At 52.4% G+C, this 21,254-nt stretch overlaps 1 protein-coding gene across 1 annotated transcript; it reads left to right on the top strand.

Moving 5' to 3' along the window:
• Positions 1-506: 506 nt before the first annotated feature.
• Positions 507-19,315, top strand: ENDOU (endonuclease, poly(U) specific). Its single transcript, XM_056117901.1, has 10 exons — positions 507-561; positions 6,313-6,435; positions 9,166-9,231; positions 9,693-9,827; positions 10,470-10,641; positions 11,345-11,544; positions 14,652-14,765; positions 15,355-15,461; positions 17,055-17,197; positions 19,171-19,315. Exons 1-10 carry the CDS (start codon positions 507-509, stop codon positions 19,289-19,291), a joined length of 1,236 nt encoding a protein of 411 aa, XP_055973876.1. The 3' UTR covers positions 19,292-19,315.
• Positions 19,316-21,254: the final 1,939 nt, after the last annotated feature.

The raw sequence follows: 21,254 nt of genomic DNA, 5'->3' as shown, positions 1-21,254 counted from the left end.
TCCTAATGCCCTTCTTGGTACACTCCTCATGCTGGGTCTGCAGATATGAAGCCTCTTGTAGTCTCTGGTAGGGCCGGCCTGTGGATGAGATGGGCATTAGGGGAACTTCACCTTGTGAATAAGTCTGTGGGTGCCCCTAATTTGGGCAGAGAACACTCCAGACTGCAGAGACTCACCCTGCCGTGCCTGCTCGCATAACCTAGTTTCTGGCAGCAAACAACCAGCATTCCCTTTTCAGAACATCTGGCTTTACCTGTCTGCTCAGTCATCTTCCCCTTGGCTTCAAACAGCTGGGAGGCCCCACCTCCTCTCCGCCGCTTATCCATCCCTGCCCCACCCTCCCCATTTTCCTTCTGGAAGGATCTGGAGGTACCAGATTCACAAGTTCTGATGTCTTTAAAAGAGCGCCTGGGAAATAAGGCTCATTTGGGAGCTGTGACGTTCAGCTCGGCTCCAGTGAAAGTCCCACCGTCAGTCCCAGCTTGGTCTCCAGCTGGGCTCCAACCATGAGGCTCTGTGGACCCCTGATGCTGACCCTGCTCTGCAGCCTGGCCTGGGCTGGTAAGTCATTACATAATGGGGGTGGGAGGAGTGGTGTGCGGAGAAGCAGAGCACGGGGCCCTGGGAGAGATCTCAGCCCTGCCTTTAAGCCACAGAGTATGTAGAACCCGTCCTCCTCCGTGAGGTGGGAGTTACCTCTGGAGTAGAGCGGACAGTGGCAGGATGAAGTGGGCTGTTGGGCTAATGTCATGGAGGTCCCTTGGCCCCTCGCCCCTGTGCGGTGTAAAATTCTGACTCTATCTAGTAGAACACAACTGGGTGGATTTGAGTGGTCTGGAGACTTTTTTTTTTTTGCTTTTTGGGTCACACCCAGCGATGCACAGGGGTTCCTCCTGGCTCTGCACTCAGGAACCACTCCTGGCGGAACTCAGGGGACCATATGGGATGCTGGGAATCGAACCTGGCTCAGTCACGTGCAAGGCAAACGCCCTACCCCCTGTGCTATCACTCCGTCAGTCTGGAGACTCTTGATCACCCCTGTTGTCTGGTGATGGGTGAAGTGTGGAATGAGAACATTGTCTGGGTGAAGTTTTAGGAAGCAGGCAGGTGCGGGGGGAACCGGAATAGCCTCTGATCAGGAGGTAGGCCACGGGCAATCTGGGGTGCAACATGTGTTCCCAGTGTCTCTGTCCAGTGTTCGAACCAAAGTGAAAGAAGTTTGATCCACTAGCGGTACGGGGCTGGGACCAGGGAAGGAAAACCAACACTCTGCTGTTTAGTGACGATGCAAATCCCCGTGCTGATGTGCTAATTACGGGTTTATGGGGAAGCAGGAGCAGTGCCAAGGGAGGGGGCCAAGCTGAAGGGTGTGGGGGCAGAGGAGCAAGAGTCAGAGCTTTGTGCCCAACCCACCCAGCACAGGGGAGGTCCTAAGGAAGATGGTTGTAGGACTCTAACTTGGTCTTGGTTAGAGAAGACCAAGTTGGAGCAGCACCTGGTACGAACGGGCTGGGGATTCGATTATGGTTTGAGTGATCAGTGCTCCTGGGAGCAGCTGACTCTTACTATCATTTGCAGCTTGTGGATGAAAAGGCTCCTCATTCGCTGTTGGAAGGCCTCCCCCTCCCCTGGCAGAGCCAAGACCTGCTGTGGCTCAAGGATTGATGGGCACTGAGGGCCGAGGGGCCGACGCCTCCTTCCACCCTAAGAGGCAAGGGTAAAGGCTTTGGTCCTGTGTCTCTTACTTCAATGTCTCAGAACTTAGATGTGGTGCAAGCGGGAGGGCACTTGCCTTGCACAGGGCAGACCCAGGTTCAATCCCAGCATCCCGTATGCTCCCCTGAGCCTGCTAGGAACGATCCCTGAGCACAGAGACAGGAGTAACCCCAGCATCACTGAATGTAGCCCTCAAACCAAAACAACAACAACAAAGACCAAAAAAAATAAAAACAACAAGAAACTTAGCTGCATGCCAAAGCTACGGTATGGCAGCTAGGGGGCTTGCCTTGCGCACAACCGACTTGGGGTCAATCCCCGGCATCCCACATGGTTCCCAGAACACTGCCAAGAGCAATTGCCAAGGGCAGATTTAGGAGTACCCTTGAGCATAGCTGAGTGTAGCCCAAAAGCAACAACGGCAAAAACAGCCGCAATATCTGGGTCAGAAGATAGTACAGTGGGAAGGGTGTCTGCCTTGCATGTGGCCAGCTAGGGCTCAATCCCCAGCATTCCATATGGTCCCCCAAGCCCCCCAGGACTGATTCCTGAGTGCAGAGCCAGGAGTAATAAGCCCCAAGAACAGCTGGGTGTGGCCCCCAAATAAACAAGCAGTAGAACTTAGCTCCCTAAGGGAGAGATGTTGCCCTCTGGAGATCTTCAGTGGCTTCAGGTGAACTCAGGCAGACAGCTGGTACTGGAAGTGAATCTCCTCGAGTGACTGGGCGTCCGTGGAAATATCATCTAGAACCCATGGAGAGGCATGGGTGGAGGATGGCCCAACCATCTGGAGATCCGAGTGCCGGAAGAGAGGGACACACAGGTGCGGGGCAGAGCAGGACAGATAAGGAGTGGGGGTTCTTGCAGAATGAAGACTTTGAAGAAGTGGAGAAAGTATTTCATGCAAGAAGGGAGGCCTTATGCTTCTCACGGGAAGTGGAGGAGGACCTGGAGGTCGGTAAGGCCTGATTCTTTGGATAGAAATGGAGGAAGACAGAAGGAGACACTGCGAGACGTGAGGCAGAGAGGCAAGGGCAGACGGTTGCTGTGCCCAGGCACTTGCTTTGTGTGAACAGGAGGTGGACGCAGGATGGCTTAGAGGAGTTGGGGTGACCAGTCCTCTGAGTGTCCTCAGAACAGTTCAGTCAGGTGAGGAAAAGCCCCTTTATGCCCAAATCCTCAGGTTGTCACGAAGCCTGAGGATCAGTTACAGGCACAGGTGAAGAACCCCTGGAACGGGTTCTGGCCGGGGACAAAGTTCTTAACTGGGAATGACAAGGTCCCTCAGCAAGGGCCAACGTTGGCTCCCCTGAGCGCCTGGAGCTGACTGTTCTCGCAGCCTTTTCTGCTGGAATGGGCTGAATTCTTCCCTGAACTCTGCTGACCTGGCCCGTTAGAAACACTGCCCTGGTTTGTCTGAATCCTCCCCCACTTTGGATTCTGGGTGTACTGCCAGGCAGACGGAGCAGGCGGCTGGCAGAGGCTTCCTCCTGGGCTGAAAATTCTCCTTAGGATCTTGACATTTGCGATTCAAGGGAACGTCACTTAAGATTCAAGAGGCATTGCCCTGGGCTGGAAGGGACAAGTGGCCTTGGACCTGGTATTTTGGGGGACCCCTCATGGTGGGTGAGAGATGTGCCTCCCTCATCCGTCTGGAGGCGCCACACGCAATGGACCTGGGCTTACCCCGACCTGATCCGCCTTTGAGGTAAAGAATACTGACCATAGGGATGATGTCAGCTAGGAAACTGTTAGCAGCGTAAACACACAGACATCCCAGCCCAAGGGATGGTTCCCCGAAATGCAGGAAGGGCATCAGTGAGCCGAAACGCAGCAGGAAAGACTGCTCCAGCCGGTCTGGACACCCACCGCCCTGATGGTGGCCCTGGCCCTGGGTGGACAAACACACACGTGCCGCTGCTGTCAGGCCCACACTTCAAGGGCTTTAAACCCAGGATGTGTTTGGGGCTAGAGCGGCAACACAGCGGGTAGGGCATTTGCCTTGCACATGGCTGACCTGGGTTCGATTCCCAACATCCCATATGGTCCCCTGAGCCCTGCCAGGAGTGATTCCTGAGTGAATGAACCAGGAGGAACCCCTGCGCATCGCTGGGTGTGACCCAAAAAGAAAAAAAAAACCCAACCAGGATATGTTTAATTCTTTTTTTTTTTTTTTTGCTTTTTGGGTCACACCCGGCAATGCACAGGGGTTACTCCTGGTTACTCCTGGTTCATGCACTCAGGAATCACTCCTGGCGGTGCTCGGGGAACCATATGGGATGCTGAGAATCGAACCCGGGTCGGCTGTGTGCAAGGAAAACGCCCTCCCTGCTGTGCTATTGCTCCATCCCCATGTGTTTAATTCTTAAGGGACCCAGAGAGCTGTCGCAGTGGGCTGGAGCACCTGCTTTGCATGATGTAGGAGGCCTAAGTTGGTTGGATCCCTGGTACTACAGCTCCCCCTGAACACTGCTGGAAGGAAGCGCAGAGCGGAGTAGTTCCTGAGCATTGGTGGGAGTGGTCCCCAAACAAACCACAACCCTAGGAGATGGGATCAATCCACTCTTGTCACCCCTGTACAGATGAAGAAACCGAGGCACAGAGGTCAAAGACCTTGCCCGGGTTGCAGCCCTGCAAAGCAGCTGAACCAGAATTCTGAGCCTCAGTCTGGCACCTGCGACCAGGACTTCGGGCTGTCTCCTCTGCGACTTTCATTAGCATCATACAAGCCCCGGTCACAGACTCCTAACCCATAACTAAGCCCAGTGTCGACGTCCACCCCACTCCGGCTGGGTTTAAATGCAGCTCCAGGGAATCACCCTCCAGAATCAAGCCCCCAGTCTAATCCAAGGCAGATCTAGGATTATTTCTTCCCTCCTAACCTTGACACGTTCCTCAACTCTGACTGTGGTCTAAAACTTACCCCATGCCTTAAACCAATGGCGGCACAAACTAGTAATTTTATGTATGAATTTACTGCAAGCCCAGATCCTAACTAGCTCTTAGTCAATCAACCGATTAATCCCTTCAAATTCAGGAAAGATTGTAAGGGAAGGGAAAAGAACACAGGACCTCCCAGATTATGGGGTGGCTTCCTAAAACAGGATTCCCCCCGTAGCTCTTAATTTAAACCTAACTAACCCAACTAACCCTAACTGGCCCCAGTGAGGTTTTCGTTTCCTCATTCTGACAAATTCTGAAGCTAAGAGTAATTCTGACTCTGCTCTTGACACACACAGCCTGGCCCCTAACCCCAACAATGGCTAACTCCAAACCTCAGGACCCTCAAAAGGAAACAAAGACTCTGTCATCACCCTTGGAGCCCAGGTGGCAAGGAAATGACCCCTAACTCAGGCAGGCCGGTCATTCGCACCCGCTGCTGCCAGGGCAGTGGGGGCACGCTGGGGCTTGTTTGTAGTGTGGGTTTGTACCGTTTCCTTTGACATTTCTTGTCTTAAAACTCTCCTTGGGACCCACAGGCTTATTTCTGCGAGCAGTTGGCTGCAGTCCTGGATGTGGTCTGTGGTTACGTAACAGAATCCTCTTCCAGAGCCTAGTTCTCACCCACACCTGCCTCATTCCCCACCCTGTGCAGAAATGAATCCAGCTGCATCCCAGCGACTGTTTGCAATGGGAAGATGAGACTGGGAAGCAGTGCAGAGGGTATCACCTGATGGGGTGGGGGAGGGGAGCAGAGAAAGTGAGGATGGCAGAGGGACGGGTGAGCAGATGGGTCGGCGGGGTGCAGGCACCAGAGGGCAGTAGGGACACCTTCATCCACGTGACAGGTGCTGGTCACTAACACGCGGCCCACAGATCTTTCTAGGATCCAGCGGAACACTTTTCTTTAAATACCACCCTAAACTGCTGGTGCCTAGGGCTTCCTTCTGGCTCTTCATTCAGGGGTCACTCCTGTGAGGTTCAGGGCACCTCATGGGGTGCTGGGGGTTAGACCCAGGTCTATCACAGGCAAGGCAAGTGGCTTTCCTCTCTGGCGCAGCCTGGATCTTTTAAAAGTTGGAAAGGGGTTGAGATGGGCCCAGGGACAGAGGCTGTAGCCTCTGCTTCTTGTGTGTGAGACTGTGGGTTGGATCCCAGCATTGTGAAAAATCAGGAGGGGGCTACATAGAAAACAGGGTGTCTTGGGGCTGGAGCGATGGTCCAGCAGGGAGGGTACTTGCCTTGCATGCAGCCAACCCAGGTTCGATCCCCAGAGCACCGCCAGGAGTAATTCCCGAGTGCAGAGCCAGGAGGAACCCTTGGGCATCTCTGGGTTTGACCCAAAACAAACTGCTGCCAGTTCCACGCAGGACACTGTCCCTGCCCCTTCCTACTGCTGCGCTGCGCCGTTATCTATGAGAGGTTCGTCCCAGCAGGTGGGAGCCTCCCAATACTGGTGGCTGGTGGGTGGCTGGAGTCTGGGTGCACAACCAGGCAGAGCAAGCAGACGGCTGACGCATCTGACTTGACAGACGCAAGGAGCTTTCCTGCCAGGGTGAGGGCCCTGCCCCGAGAGTGACCCTCCTGCAGACCTTGGTACCTTGGTCGGAACTAGGGTCCTCATGGATTGGAGCTTGTGACCTTTCTTGTCCTTAGGGAAAATGGAGTCGTGTGCATCTCGCTGCAGTGAGAAATTTAACCAGGATGCTCCCTGCCAGTGTGACCCCCGGTGTCCCCGGCATGGCGACTGCTGTGAAGACTTCGAGAGTCTGTGTATTGGTGAGGTGCTTGTGGGGTAAAGGGTCTGGGAGCTCAGAAGGCCAGGCCATGGCCACACTTAGCTAGTGTGATTGGCAGCTGGCAGGTGACCCCCAGCCCCCAGCCTGACTCCCGCAGGAGGGAGAGCAGGGTTTGGGGTAGGTTATGGGTTCAAAGGGCCGACAAAAGGATGCTGAGAGCAGAGCAGGCATTCGGCCACTGCTGGTCTTAGGTTTCCTAGAATGTTCCCCACCTAAAACTCCAACTTGAAAACGATAGATGTCATTTACCCAGAATATCTGTCTGAACATCTGTCTGTACTATCGGAATGAATAATAAGTTCCAAAGTGTAAGCAATGACTCAAAACAGATCAAAGTGTTACTGAGCATGTATGACATTAACGATTGTTGCCTGACCTTTTTTCTGCTCCGGAAGCATGAACACGGGCAGCGAATGCCCCCCGACTTGGGTGCCACTAAAATGGCACCTCGTGTCGCAATGACTGTCACAAATTGCTTTTTCTTTTTTCTGGAACGTGTGGAGCAGGAGGTCACCATGCCTCCAACCTGTCATTCCAAGTCCGGCAATCACAAGATGGACGCAAGCTTCCTCAGAAGCCAATGATTCCTCCTCCCCTGCTCTGATGTCACCAGTTTAAAAAGGAATCATTTAAAAACATCGTTTTGAATCATCCCCTTGTTCCAGTGTCATGGACTCCCAGAAGCCTCATCTCTGTTTGGTGACCCAGCACCTCACCAAGTTCACTGTCAAGCCACATGGGTCGCCGAGGCTCTGATAGGCATCGAGACCCAGGCTGGCTGCATTGGCCAACGGCATCTGCACTTTCCTTGCAAAACCATTTCCTTTGAAGAAGAGCTCTGTCCGCTCCAAGAAAGGAGTTTCTCCACAGGTATCCGAGTCGGCCACATGTCCACAGAGCTACTTCCACCCAGAAGGGCCTTTATTCAATGGATACACAAGCACCATCTCCATCGCGGAGGTTCTGCTGACCAGGCCCAGAGCCCAGCACCAGCTCTGATCAGAACCTTCCCATATTCTGCATCCTGGACCCCTTCTATGACACAGGGGGAGCCTGGTCACTTGGCAGCATTAGGCTGGCAGGTCGAGAGAGATAATAGTCAGCCTGTTCCTCTCTATGCCTCTGATTCACAGCCCAAAATGATTTTCTGACAGAAACTAAAGTCCGTGATGGGAGAGATTCCTGACCAACCCATCAGAGTCTGTCTGGAGCAAAATGTGGTGAAATAGAGAACTCTGTGGATTGTAACGCTTACACACAGCCTGGCTCAGCATTGGGCATCAGATCACTGAACCAGTAACTAGGTCCAAGGTTCTGGTGGAATAACAGAGCCATCCGGCGAACACATGGCTAGACTGGGGATGACTGTGGAATAGTGTTTCTTTTTCTTTTCTTTTTTATTAGTGAAACCCCATGAGGTACAGTTGTAGACTTACAAATTTTTCAAAGTGCTTGGGTTTCAATTATACAATGATCAAGTAGCCACCCTTCCACCAGTGCCCATTTCCCACCACCACGGATCCCAGTATCCCTCCCACCTCCTATCCCCCCATCCCACCCTCTGTGGCACGGCATTCCCCTTTGTTCTCTATCTCCTTTTGGGTGCTGTGGTTTGCATTGAGTGGCAATCTTGTTCGGTCTATAGTCTACTCTCAGCATGCATCTCCCATCCTGGGAGGATCCTCCCAACACCTTTATTTGGTGCTCCCTTCTCTATCTGAGCTGCCTTTTCCCCTGGCATGTGCGGCTGGCCTCCGAGCCATGGAGTGAACCTCCTGGTACTGATCTATTCTCGGGTGTTAGTCTCGGAATAGTGTTTCTCTGTGGGACATGATTCCACTGTCACGAGAGGAGGTCAGGAAACCCAGAAACGTTCCTTCTCCTCTTCCCCACCCCACCCCACCCTTCTGTGCCAGAGCGGAGGATGCGGGCGGAGGGGACGGGACAGCAGGAGGAATGTGCTTTTCTGGACACTCCCTCCCTCTAACACAATGTGTGGCCTGTGCCAAGTGTTGTGGGAAAGAGGAGTTGCTGGTATCTCAGGAAACAGCCCCTGCTCCTGGGAGACCTGGGGAGGAATTCACCCTTGACTCCGACAGGAAGTCCTTTAAGGTAAGGGAGGTTTCTAAGTGAGGATTGTGTCAGATGGAGAATGTCAAGCCCAGCCATTCGTCGACTTCCACGCGAGAGAAGCCACAACCCAAGCCAGAGTTTTCTCTCTAGAAGGGACGACCTCCTGCCCTCTCCCCTTCTCGCAGATGAGTCACCCGGCTCGGAATGCACAAGGAGGCGTACGAAGGGCTGTCACATGGGTGGCATTCTTCTCACTTTCTGTGACAGGTTTCGACGGCCTTCTTTCTTTTATTTTCAGTATTTCCCCTCCTCCATCTCCTGTTAACCCGTTCACATTCTAGCTCCTGTTCTGTCTTTTTTTTAGTTGGTTTGGGGCCACACCTTGTGGTGCTCAGGGACTCCTCCTGGCTCGGTGCTCAGGGGTCACTCCTGGCAGTGCTCCGGGAGACCTTTCCTGAACGCAGAGTCTGTGCCAGCCCCCTGAGCCATCTCTCCAGACCATTCTGCCTTTTCACCAAACACAATGATGCCGGGAGAGCTGAAAAAAGGGGGGGGGGGCAAGGGGAGTGGAGGGTTGAGAGGAGAAAGGGAGCCTTGTAAGTGGCTGGTGCTTTTCTTCTCTGACCTTCAGATGGAGCAGATCTCAAAACGCCAGCACCGTCCCCAGACTTGGAGGAAGCGTCGGAGGGGGCCCGGGCGAGCAGTGAGTTTTCCTCCCCGGAGAGAGACTTTGGGAGAAGGGAAACCCCAGAGTGCCGGGGAGGGGGGAGCGGTACCTCTCACCAAGGGCCCAGGCCTCAGCCAGAACCCCGAAGCCAGAACCTGGAGGCGGTGAGAGGTGGGGGCGGTGCCCTGGGGCGGAAAGGACTTGGGCAGTGGGTGTGCAAGCCGGAAAGTGTCTGAGGCCTGTGGAGAGGCCGAGAAGGAAGTGGAAGAGCCTTTATTTTTAGAGTGGGAAGATTATGAAAACAACAGGCCAGAAAAGTCAAGTTCAGCTTCAGAATGGACTTCCTGGCCCAGAAGGGTGTGTGCAGGGATCAGCCTGTTGGTTTCCCTTGCCTGAGATCTTCAGCAGGAGGGCAGAGCAAAGGGGGCTGGGTCTAGGGGACCGGCCACTGGCCGCGCCCTCTAGGGGCCTGAGGGGACACGGCACCGTCCTTGCAGACCTGTACACGGCGCCCACTTCCTGCCGGGACCGCTGCCACGAGGCCTTCGACAGGCACCATGCGTGCCACTGCAACGCCCGCTGCCACGAGTTTGGGGACTGCTGTGAGGATTTTGAGAGCCTGTGTGGCCACGGTTAGTTCCCGGCCCCTTTCGTAGCCCCGATAGTCACAACTGTCCTCCAGGGTACTGCCTGGCTCTGCAGCGCTGGCGACTTTGTGCACACTCTGCAGAGTCTGCAGAGGGTCTGGGCTGAGCCTACTGGGCAGGGGATGGGCTGCATGCCTCGGGGAAGGCAAGGTGGACATCTGTGGGGGAGGCCAGGCACTGGCCGTTAAGTCCGTCAGGTCCAGTGTCTGCTTCTTCTTCTTCTTCTTCTTCTTCTTCTTCTTCTTCTTCTTCTTCTTCTTCTTCTTCTTCTTCTTCTTCTTCTTCCTTCTTCCTTCTTCCTTCTTCCTTCTTCCTTCTCTTCTTCTTCCTCTTCTTCTTCTTCCTCCTCTTCCTCCTCCTCCTCCTTCTCTTTTTTTTCTGGAGGGGGGGTCTGTGCACCTGGCAATGCTCCAGGGTTACTCCTGGTTCTGAAATCAGGAATTTCTCCTGGCATGTGGGATGCTGGGGACTGAGCCCCGTTGGCTGGCGCGACCCACCATGCTATGACTCCAACCTGATGAACCCCCTTTTCTCTCACTGCTGGCTTCTCAAAGGTGCCCGAGTAGGGAGTGGGTGTGCATGGGCCTCCCTGGCTCTGACACTGCCTGCCCCCCGGGCCCCTCCCAGAGGGTTTCTCCCACAGCAGCAATGCTGTGACCCAGGAGGAACTGCAGAGCATCTCAGAGAAGATCTACGCGGCAGACACCAACAAGGCGCAGAAGCAAGACATCATTCTCAACAGCCAGAACCGCATCTCCCCCTCGCAGACAGGGGAGCAGGTGGACCGCTCCCCAGAGCCGTGAGCCTCCCTCCCCGCTCCCCTACAACATCTCTCCTCCGCTTGGCTTCTTCTGAGGGCTTAGTTAGAGCAAAGGTGCAAAGGAATGAAAGGGTCTCCAGGGCCGCCTTTTTAAAAAAATTTTTATTAGTGAGACATCATGAGGTATAGTTGTAGACTTATGAACTTTTGTGCTTGGGTTTCAATTATACAATGATCAAATACTCATCCCTCCACCAGTGCCCATTTCCCACCACCACGGATCCCAGTATCCCTCCCAACCCCTGTCCCCCCCATTCCCCCCATCCCACCCTGCCTCTGTGGCAGGGCATTCCCTTTTGTTCTCTCTCTCTCCTTTTGGGTCCTGTGGTTTGCAAAAGAGGCAATGGGTGGCAATCATGTTTGGTCTATAGTCTACTTTCAGCATGCTTCTCCCACCCTGGGAGGATCCTCGCAACACCCTTTACTTGGTGCTCCCTTCTCTCTCTGAGGGCCTTCTTGAGTGGGGTAGGGAGGCTTCTGTGGAGGTCCTTTCTAGGTAGGGCTGGAGAGAAAGAAAAGAGCGACCTCACACACAGTCTTCATGAGGCTCTGAAGCGCCCGCTCTGCCCTGGAGCCAGCCCGCCCGTGCCCCCCACCCCCACCCCCACCCCCACCCCCACCCCCCGGCTGTCCAGTCGTTCCGTGTTCAGGCCTCTCAGTGCCTCTCCTCTGCCTCTCCCAGGCTTTTCACCTATGTCAATGAGAAGCTGTTCTCCAAGCCGACCTACGCAGCCTTCATCAACCTCCTCAACAACTACGAGCGGAGGACGGGCCAGGGGGAGCACTTCAGCGCCCAGCAGCTGGCCGAGCAGGATGCCTTCCTTGCAGAGGTCATGAAGACGGCCAGCATGAAGGAGCTCTACGGCTTCCTCCATCACAAGAGTGAGTGAGCCCTGGGAATTGCCCGAGGACTCAGGTCTTTGTGCTGGGCAGCCAAGTGCCCCCAGGGCTCTGCACAGCCAGAGCTCCAGAGGGCAGGTGACAAAAGGTGGGAGGAGTGGAAGCCAGTGTCCATCTGAGAGCGGCAGCTCAGAAGAGATCATGGTGGGGGGGTGACACTACAGCGGGGAGGATATTTGTCCTGCATGTGGCCAGCCTGGGTCTGATCCTCAGCATCCTGTATGGTCCCTGAGCACTGCCAAGAGTAATTTCTGAGTGGGGAGCCAGGGTGACCCCAACAACAACAACAACAAAAAAAAAAAAAACAAGAAGATTTCTCATGATGGGCTGGAGCGATAGTACAGCGGGTAGGGTGTTTGCCTTGCACGCGGCCGACCCGGGTTCAATTCCCAGCATCCCATATGGTCCCTTGAGCACAGCCAGGTGTAATTCCTGAGTGCAGAGCCAGGAGTAACCCCTGTGCATCGCTGGGTGTGACTTAAAAAAAGGAAAAAAACAACAACTAAATTCACTGGAGAAGGGGGTTGGAGTGATAGCACAGCGGGTAGGGAGTTTGCTTTGCAGTCCGGTGACCCGCGTTCAATTCCCAGCATCCCATATGGTCCCCCAAGCATGGCCAGGAGTAATTCCTGAGTGCAGAGCCAGGAGTAACCCCTGTGCATTGCCAGGTGTGACCCAAAAACCAAAAAAAAATTTTTTTAAAGATATTTTACATTTAGGGACCAGAGGAGCTGGAGCAATAGCACAGTGGGTAGGGCATTTGCCTTGCACGTGGTCGACCCAGGTTCGATTCCTCTGTCCCTCTCAGAGAGTCCGGAAAGCTACGGAGAGTATCCCACCCGCACGGCAGAGCCTGGCAAAGCTCCCCGTGGCGTAGTCAATATGCCAAAAACAGTAACAAGTCTCACGGTGGAGACATTACTGGTGTCCACTTGAGCAAATCGATGAACAACAGGAGGACAGTGCTGCAGTGCTAGAGGGATTGGAGTGACCGCACAGTGGATAAGGCATTGGCCTTGCATGCAGCTGTTCAGGGTTCAATTGCAGGCATTCCAGAGAGTTCCCTGAGGAGTGCCCGGAGTAATTTCTGAGCACAGAACCAGGAATAACCCTGAGCACTGCTGGGTGTGCCCCCTCCGCCCCTCACGGCCCCAGGAGCAGCTGAACAGCTCTGTCGGGTGGAGAGCATCCGTCTTGGGCTTGTGGTCGGCTGTCCCCGACCCCGCCTGGTCCTCGGATGCTCAGAGCTCTGGGCCAGGGGGGTGGGCTTGGCTCCGCCTCCCGCTCAGCCCCTTCACACGACGCTAGGCTGGCAGTGGCAGCGGCTCCCAAAGGCCCCGACAGGAGAGCTCGGCCGGCCTTGAGGGTGCGGACTGGGGCGGCCCTGGGGGGCGGGGGGGAGCCTGCTGGGAAGGGGCGAGCGGCAGGTCCGGTCCTGATGCTCCGCACTCGGTCCAGCGTGGCCGGGGAGGGCGTGCCTGCACTGCCCCCTGGCGGCCGCTCGCGCACGCGAAGGCGTCCGGCTGACTTGCGGGCTCCGCTGCTTTTCCCATGGGAGGAAGAGGGGGCCAAACAGCAGGTTTAAAACTCACCAGGAGTACATCTACACAATGGAGTACTATGCAGCTGTTAGAAAAGATGAAGTAATGACATTTACATACAAGTGGTTCTACATGGAAAGTATCGCGCTAAATGAAAAGAGTCAGAAAGAGAGACAGGCATAGAAAGATTGCATACATCTGGGGAACATAAAGTAACAAAATAGGAGACTGACACCCAAGAATGGCTGAGATAAGTACCAGGAGTTTTGCTCCATGGCTTGGAGGCCAGCCACACACGCTAGGGGAAAAGAGAGCTCAGATAGAGTAGGGAGCACCAAATAAAGGGTACTGGGAGAATCCTCCCAGGATGGGAGATGCGTGCTGAGAGTAGACTATGGACCAAACATGATTGCCACTCAATTCCTTTTTGCAAACCACAGCACCCAAAAGGAGAGAGATAACAAAAGGGAATGCCCTGCCACAGAGGCAAGGTGGGATGGGGGGATGGAGGGTGGGAGGGCTACTGGGTTCATTGGTGGTAGAGAATGGACACTGGTGGAGGGATGGGTACTCGATCATTGTATAACTGAAACCCAAGCACAAAAATTTGTAAGTCTACAACTGTACCCCGTGGTGTTTCACTAATAAAAATTAAAAATAAAATAAAATAAAACTCACCAGGAGGGGCTGGGACAGTAGCACAGGGGGCAGGGCGTTTCCCTTGTGCATGGTTGACTCTGGTTCGATTCCCAGCATCCCATAGGGTCCCCCGAGCACCGCCAGGAGTAATTCCTGAGTGCATGAGCCAGGAGTGACCCCTGTGCATGGCCGGGTGTGACCCAAAAAAGAAAAAAAATCACCAGGAAAGAGGACCTGAGAGGTAGCACCGTGGTCAGAGCACTTGCCTGGCATGCGGCCGACCCGTTAGGTTGCCCTGAGCACTGTTAGGAATGACCTCTGAGCACGGTGTTAGGAGTAAGCCCCAAAGAAAAATAACAACAAAAATTGCCCTGGAAGTTGTAAGCAAATCCGGGGCCAGAACTCTGGGCCTGGATGCTGAGGCGGCATTTTTCAGACTGACCCTGTCTTTGCTTATTTCTCTGTCCAAATCCCCCTCGTGCTTAAATTCCAGCTCACAGCCCACCAAATCTGGGCAGCTGCACGCCCGGCTCACAAGAGGCATTTAGTCTTTTCAGTGGTCAAGAGTTTAGAGACTTGGTGTGTTTCTTAGCTAGCTCTGTGACTTACTAGTGGTATGACCCTCGGCCAGTTATCGTTTGGGTGTTTTTTGAGGGGAGTGTTGGGGTCACATGCAGTGGTGCTCAGGAGTTACTCCTGACTCTGTACTCAGGAATTACTCCTGGAGGACTCTAGGAGCCATATGAACGACCAGGAGATCAAACCCAATTTGGTTGTGTCCCACCCTCTGTTCTGCTCTGGCCCCGCCCGTTATTATTTACGTTGTTCCTGGGCTGTCGGGGCCCTTCTTTGATGCCCAGAATCTGGCCCTACCTCGCTCTTTCCTGAGTCCTTTGTGATACCCTCCAGACCGCTACAACTCAGAACAAGAGTTTGTCGATGACTTGAAGAACATGTGGTTTGGACTCTACTCAAGAGGCAGTGAAGAAGGAGACTCCAGCGGCTTTGAACACGTTTTCTCAGGTGGGGGCCCTCTGCTTTGGAAAGAAAGAGCTGGGGGGATGAGGAGAAAGGGCTTTCTTGGGAGCAGCCACACTAGAGAGCCAGGGGTGGGGCCTAGGAGAGGGTCGGAGGAGCCACCTATGAAGAACAGTGTCTTCCTTCTAAGGGAGAGGAAGATCAGAAACTGGGGCTACCAGGGGCCACATGCAGGAAGGTGAACGGCTTGGGGATGCCGTTATCCATTGTCTACCTCTGGGCGGTGCTCTGCCCTCCGAGCATCATTACCTACTTGCCCAAAGGACCAAGGTCCTTCTTCCTTTTGATTAACTATCCCCCCTCCTCCTCCCCCACCAAACACCTCCACCGCCACCACCACGAAGTGCTCTAGGAGAAATGACGGACGAGTATCCCTGACCATCGTTAGCTGGGAGGGGAACCCTGACAAGGGCTCCAGTTAAATGCAGGGCGGAGAGGGGCACAAGGCACTCTGGGAAGGCAGGGCAACATGGCATCCTGGGGTCCAGAGGCTGGAGAAGGAAGCGGACCTGAGCATGGGAAGGGGTGGGGGTGGGGACTGGAGGGAAGGCCAACCCCCCATCCTTTGCTGTAGGTGAAATCAAGAAAGGCAAGGTCACTGGCTTCCACAACTGGATCCGCTTCTACATGCAGGAGAAGGAGGGTCTGGTCGACTACTACAGCCACATCTACGACGGGCCGGTGAGTTCCCAGTGAACCTGGGTGGAAAGGCTGGTTAGTATCTGCGCTCCCTGATTGCTGAAGGGCAAGTTCTGCCAGGGAGTTCACTGACGTGTCCCTCCAGACAGAGAAGCTTCTAGTACTTCAGGGAGTTCGGGCGGCAGAGGGCCCCTCTCTGGACGGGAGCCGCTGCAGGGGAAGGGGAGCCCTCGAGGGAAAAGCAACGGGCCAGCACCTCTCTCCCGGGTACGCCTCCTCAGAACAAGCCCTGGTTGGAAGTTTCCGCCTGGCTAGTCTGAGTTAAACTCCTGACATTAGTGCCCGCTAGCCTCTATGCTTCATTGCCAGGCCAGGCAGAATGGAAGTGATGACTGTGCTCACGTGGTGCCAGGGATAGAACCAGGGTTGGCTATGTGCAAGGCAAGAGCTTTCACCAAGAGTACAAGTATTATATTATATGTTATATATATTATATATTTATGTTATACATTATAATACATAACCGTCTCACAATGGAGACAATGGAGACGATACTGGTGCCTGCTCGAGCAAATCGATGAGCAACGGGAGGACAATGACAGGACATTATATATTACATTATACATGTTATACATATAAGTATATATATTAACCAATATCGCCCGCACGGCAGAGCCTGGCAAGCTCCCCGTGACGTACTCGGTATGCCAAACACAGTAACAACAAGTCTCACAATGGAGACGTTACTGGACCCACTCGAGCAACTCGATGAACAACAGGATGACAGTGACAGGGCATTATATATAAATATATATATTTTTAATTTTTATTAGTGAAACACCACGAAGTACAGTTGTAGACTTACAAATTTTTGTGCTTGGGTTTCAATTATACAATGATCGAGTACCCATCCCTCCACCAGTGCCCATTCTCCACCACCACTGATCCCAGTATCCCTCCCACCTCCCAAGGACATTATATATGTTATATATATAAATATAAGTATATATATTAACCAATATCGCCCACATGGCAAAGCCTGGCAAGTTCCCTGCGACGTATTCGATATGCCAAACAAAGTAACAACAAGTCTCACAATGGAGACCCGCTCGAACAAAACGATGAACAACGGGAGGACAGTGCTACAGTGCTATATTAACCAGGAGTATAAGTCTTTCCAGCCTCATACTCATGACATTTCATTAAAAAAGTACACAATAACCAAATTCTTTGTCATCGTGGGCCAGGCAATATCTGCCCTTCTCACCTACCTGTGAGGACCGAGGGACACACTGACTCTGGCCTCCCAGGAGTCGGTGCATCTGCAGCTCCAGGGGCCCAGGCGGGGCCAGACACCTTAGCAAGGGAAGGCCATTTCCTCCGTCCATTCCAAGCAACTCAGCTGCAGGGCCCAGGATGTAGCTTAGCACTGAAGCTTTTGCCTGTTGTGTATGAGGCCTTGGGTTTGATGCTCATCACAGAAAACAACAAAGAAACGCCTCCCCCGCCCCCGCCCCCAGAAATCCAAGTTCCCAGGAAAGCTGACACAAGTCCCCAGTGGTCCCTCAACCAATTTTGACCGATTGTTCCCATCTGCCCCGCCGCTGTCCCACTCTGCCACTCTTCTCTCCGCAGTGGGATTCTTACCCCGACGTCCTGGCCATGCAGTTCAACTGGGATGGCTACTACAAGGAGGTGGGCTCTGCTTTCATCGGCAGCAGCCCCGAGTTTGAGTTTGCTCTCTACTCCCTGTGCTTCATTGCCAGACCAGGCAGAATGTGAGTAAGGGCCAGCCAGGGCCCGGGGAGCAGGCTGGGACCCTCCAGATACAGTCAGTAGCCAGGAGACCCCCATTCTGCGTCTGGGGGGGGGGTTAGGGGCCTTGGGGAAATCCACCTTCTGGCTCCAAGTGTTCTCCTTTGGCAAAGTGAAGTGAGATTAACTGGGGGGAGCCAGTCTTCATTTTAGCAGCAGAACTCCCCCCTCCCAAGTGCTGTTAGACAGGACCACGGTATGTAAAAGTTCGAAGAGGAGCTGCCCTTGGAGGGGTCAGGCCGCTCTGCTTGCTCCCGATGCTGCTTGGGGAACCCAAAGGTCCCAGTGAGGACATTTGGAAACAATTCTCTAATATTTGAAAACTCTAGGTCCTTGGTACTTCTGAAACCCTTGAGCAGATCATTCATGGCTGGGGGATCTAGAAGCTGGGATTAGATTTTTTTTTAATTTAAAATTGTCTTAAATGAGGATCTTTTTATTTTTATTTTTTTTTAAGTTTTCTTTTTTAAATTTTTGGGTCACACGCGGTGATGCTCAGGGGTTACTCCTGGCTCTGCACTCAGGAATTACCCCTGGCGGTGCTCAGGGGACCATATGGGATGCTGGGAATCGAACCCGGGCTGGCCGCGTGCAAGGCAAACGCCCTACCCGCTGTGCTATCACTCCAGCCCCAAATGAGGATCTTTTAAAAGTAATCTGAATCTTTATAGGAATTTAATAGAAATATGCATACATATAATATATATAAATATATCTAATACACGTGAATATATATAATACATGTATACATAAATAAACTTGTTATATAACTAATATTTTTTAACATAGCACCTAACTCAATTATTTTGAGTACAAAAGTTCTCTAACACCTTTTATTTTTCCCCCATCTTTGGCAGCAAGTGAAGTTAGAAATATTCTCTTTTAGAGTACCTGTGAACATGTCTAAAATTGCAACATTGAGATTTTAGTATTTTTTATGGCTTATTTATTTATTAAAGTTTTGATTTTGGGGCTGGAGCAAAAAACATAGCGGTAGGGCGTTTGCCTTGCACGTGGCCGACCCAGGTTCGATTCCCAACATCCCTTATGGTCCCCTGAGCACTGCCAGGGGTAATTCCTGAGTGCAGAGCCAGGAGTTAACCCCTGTGCATTGCCGGGTGTGATCCAAAAAGAAAAAAAAATTTTTTGATTTTGATTTTAGGTCACACCTGGCTATGCTTGAAGCTTACTTCCTGACTCTTTACTCAGGGATTATTCCTGGTGGTGCTCTGGGAACCACATGTGTTACTGGGGATCGAAACGCGGTTGGCCACATGCAAGACAAGCACCTTAACGCTTGTATTATCTCTCTGGCCCCATATTTTTATTTTTAGCTATTTATTAATTTGCTGTTTGGCTTTAGTTTCGCTTTGCCAAGGTGGCTCGAGTAGTGTTAAACTATGTGGCACTGATGTACAAAGTTAATCCATCGTGCTGTCACTAGAGTGCCCACAACCCTTCCAGAATCTGGGATTTGATTTGGTTTGGTTTTGGGGGTCACACCGTCAGTGCTCAGGACTTACTCCTCCCTCTGTGCTTAGGAATTTCTCCTGGTGGTGCCCAAAGGCCATATGGAATGCCAGGGATCAAACCCGGATTGGCCACGTGCACAGGCAGTGCCTACCCGCTGTACTATCTCTTAGGCCCTGGGATTTTAGAATAGTGCCCTGAAGAAGATGAGGGGCAGTGTTCCTTCAGAAGACAGAAGATAAAGGGTTGTTTGGGGGTGGTCAGAGAGTCAGAAACTTATGGCACTTGCGGTGCATGTGGCTGACCTGGGTTCGATCCCCAGCATCACATACAGTCCCTGGAACACCACCAGAGGCAGTGGCCATGGTTCTCTGGAGCTATTTTGCACGCCTGGGTTGCACCCTTGCAGCCAGAGGACACAGCTGGAGAGAAGCGGCTCCAGCGATTTGACCCTCTTTCTCCACAGGTGCCAGCTGAGCCTCGGTGGATACCCCTTGGCCATCCAGACCTACGCCTGGGACAAGACCACCTATGGAAATGGCAAGAAGTACATTGCCACAGCCTATGTGGTGTCTTCTACCCAATAAGCTTCCAGCCAGACAGGAGCAGGAGGGCAGAGCTCTGGGGTGCTGGCGCTCTGGGCTGGGCAGGGCTGGAGGAGACGGGAAGGCACTGAGAAATGCCCACGTGAGAAAGTGAGAAGAGATCTCATGGGGAAACTGAGGGGAAGAGTCAGATTTTTGTCCTTTGGCCTTATGCCGCTGTCGACCGAGAAACAGAGTCGGGGGTGAGAGGCCTCCAAAGCGCCTTGCCCAGATGTGATGTGGAACCAGGAACAGGTCCCTGACTTCTCCAGGGCTCGTGTTTCCTTTTAATGTCAAAGATGGGATTTGCTCCCTTTCCTTTCTTTGGGGGGAGGGGTGGGGTGGGGTGGTGAAAAGGCAAATTTGCCTAAAATTATTACTGTGAAGGTGTCTTCAATTGTTCTTAGGAAGAACGGCTAATAGAAATCAAGATGACGACCGTGGCTGTTATTGTATACAGCTTTGCAAACTGCTATTAAGCCCTACGTTGGGGCCTCAACGGAAAGAGGCTACAGTAGACATCAGTCGGTGGGAATTGGATTTTATCTAGGGTCAAGTCCTACTAGAACAGAGCTAATGAACTCCCGCTCTAGATAGTGAAGGGCAGCAACTGACACAGTGAGTTGGCTGCAGGACAGGAATTCTCTGGACCTGAGTGGTCTTTAGCCAGCTCAGTAACTGCATCAAGAAGCGTCCTACGTGTAGATGTTTGCGTCAATACAGAACTGTCCCTCCAATTGACTGTGACGAGGTTGGGGATGGAGCGCAGTAGCAGAGAGCGTGCCGATACATGTGTTGCTTCAAACACCCAGCAACCCCTCTGTGACTCCCCCACAAAAAGAAAGAAGAATAAAGAATGTTGGAAGCTGTGGATATGGCTCCCATCTCAAGTGGCAGAGTATGTAACTAGCCTGTGAGGGTGCTGAGTCTGATTCCTGGTTCTGCATGCTCAGGCACCACCAGCAACAGCCCTTTTCTATATGAAATACGCACATTTCCAAAGGGTTTTTGAAGAGGTCCCCTGTAAGGAGGTAGAAGGTTTTGCATCAGAAGAAGAAAGAGACCTCTGGTTTAGTGTCAAGAACATAATTATCCCAAGGCCTAGCCAACAACTATGATTTGCATACACTAGAATGGAAAATTGAGAGACCAGGGCCACCCTTCCTCAATTTCAGTTATGCATTTCTCCCCTGGTTCCATTAGGAATTGCACGCTGTTCCAGAGTCAGGACCATGGTTAGAGGAGCATTTTTCCAACTTTCCAACCACAACTCCCTTGTTTTCTTTCTGTTGCCTCCTGGTCCTGTCAGTTGGTCCAACAGTCTTACGCAGTAGTGCCCATTTACATGATTTTCACCTGTAGTTCCTCCTTGTAATATCTTGGAAAACACTGTATAGAGGGATGGAATTTCTAATTAAAGTCGTTTAAGAAAACTTGAAATGTGTCTCTTCTTTGTGTCTTAGCCCTGTCAACGTTTTGTCTCCTAGCTTTCCCAAAGCAGGGCTATGAGTGACATATCTGGTTTTAGTGTCATTTCAGGATGACTTGAAGAATGCGGCCTCTCAGTGAAGTCTGTAAACATTCATCAAGATGGGAGAGAATTCTCCCTGGGAGTCATATAGTGGAGAAGAAGCGATTTCAAGTTTCTAGTTTAGCATGTAAGGAGCTTGGCAGTCACCTCTGATTAGGCTGAGCAATCGATAACTCCTCTTAGATCTAGAAGAGAGGAGAGGACACAGGCCAAGCGTAGGCCTCAGGGTTGGCCTGTGTGTCATATATATATATGGACTCTAATGGAGAAAGTAAACTGCATGCAAGAATAGATGGCTAGTATAAGTAGAGAGATATAAATCCTAAGAACCAAAAAAAAAAAATACTAGAGATAAAAAACCTGTGACAGCAATGAAACATGATATTGAAGATTTTTTAGTACAGTGGATGGCTGTGAGTTTCTCAGTAGAATTCT

Source organism: Sorex fumeus, unplaced genomic scaffold (assembly GCF_029834395.1).
Source record: "Sorex fumeus unplaced genomic scaffold, SorFum_2.1 ptg000036l, whole genome shotgun sequence".
In the NCBI taxonomy this organism is placed as follows: Eukaryota; Metazoa; Chordata; class Mammalia; order Eulipotyphla; family Soricidae; genus Sorex; species Sorex fumeus.
Note: the sequence above shows the minus strand (reverse complement) of the source record. Positions and strands in the feature narration are given on the sequence as shown.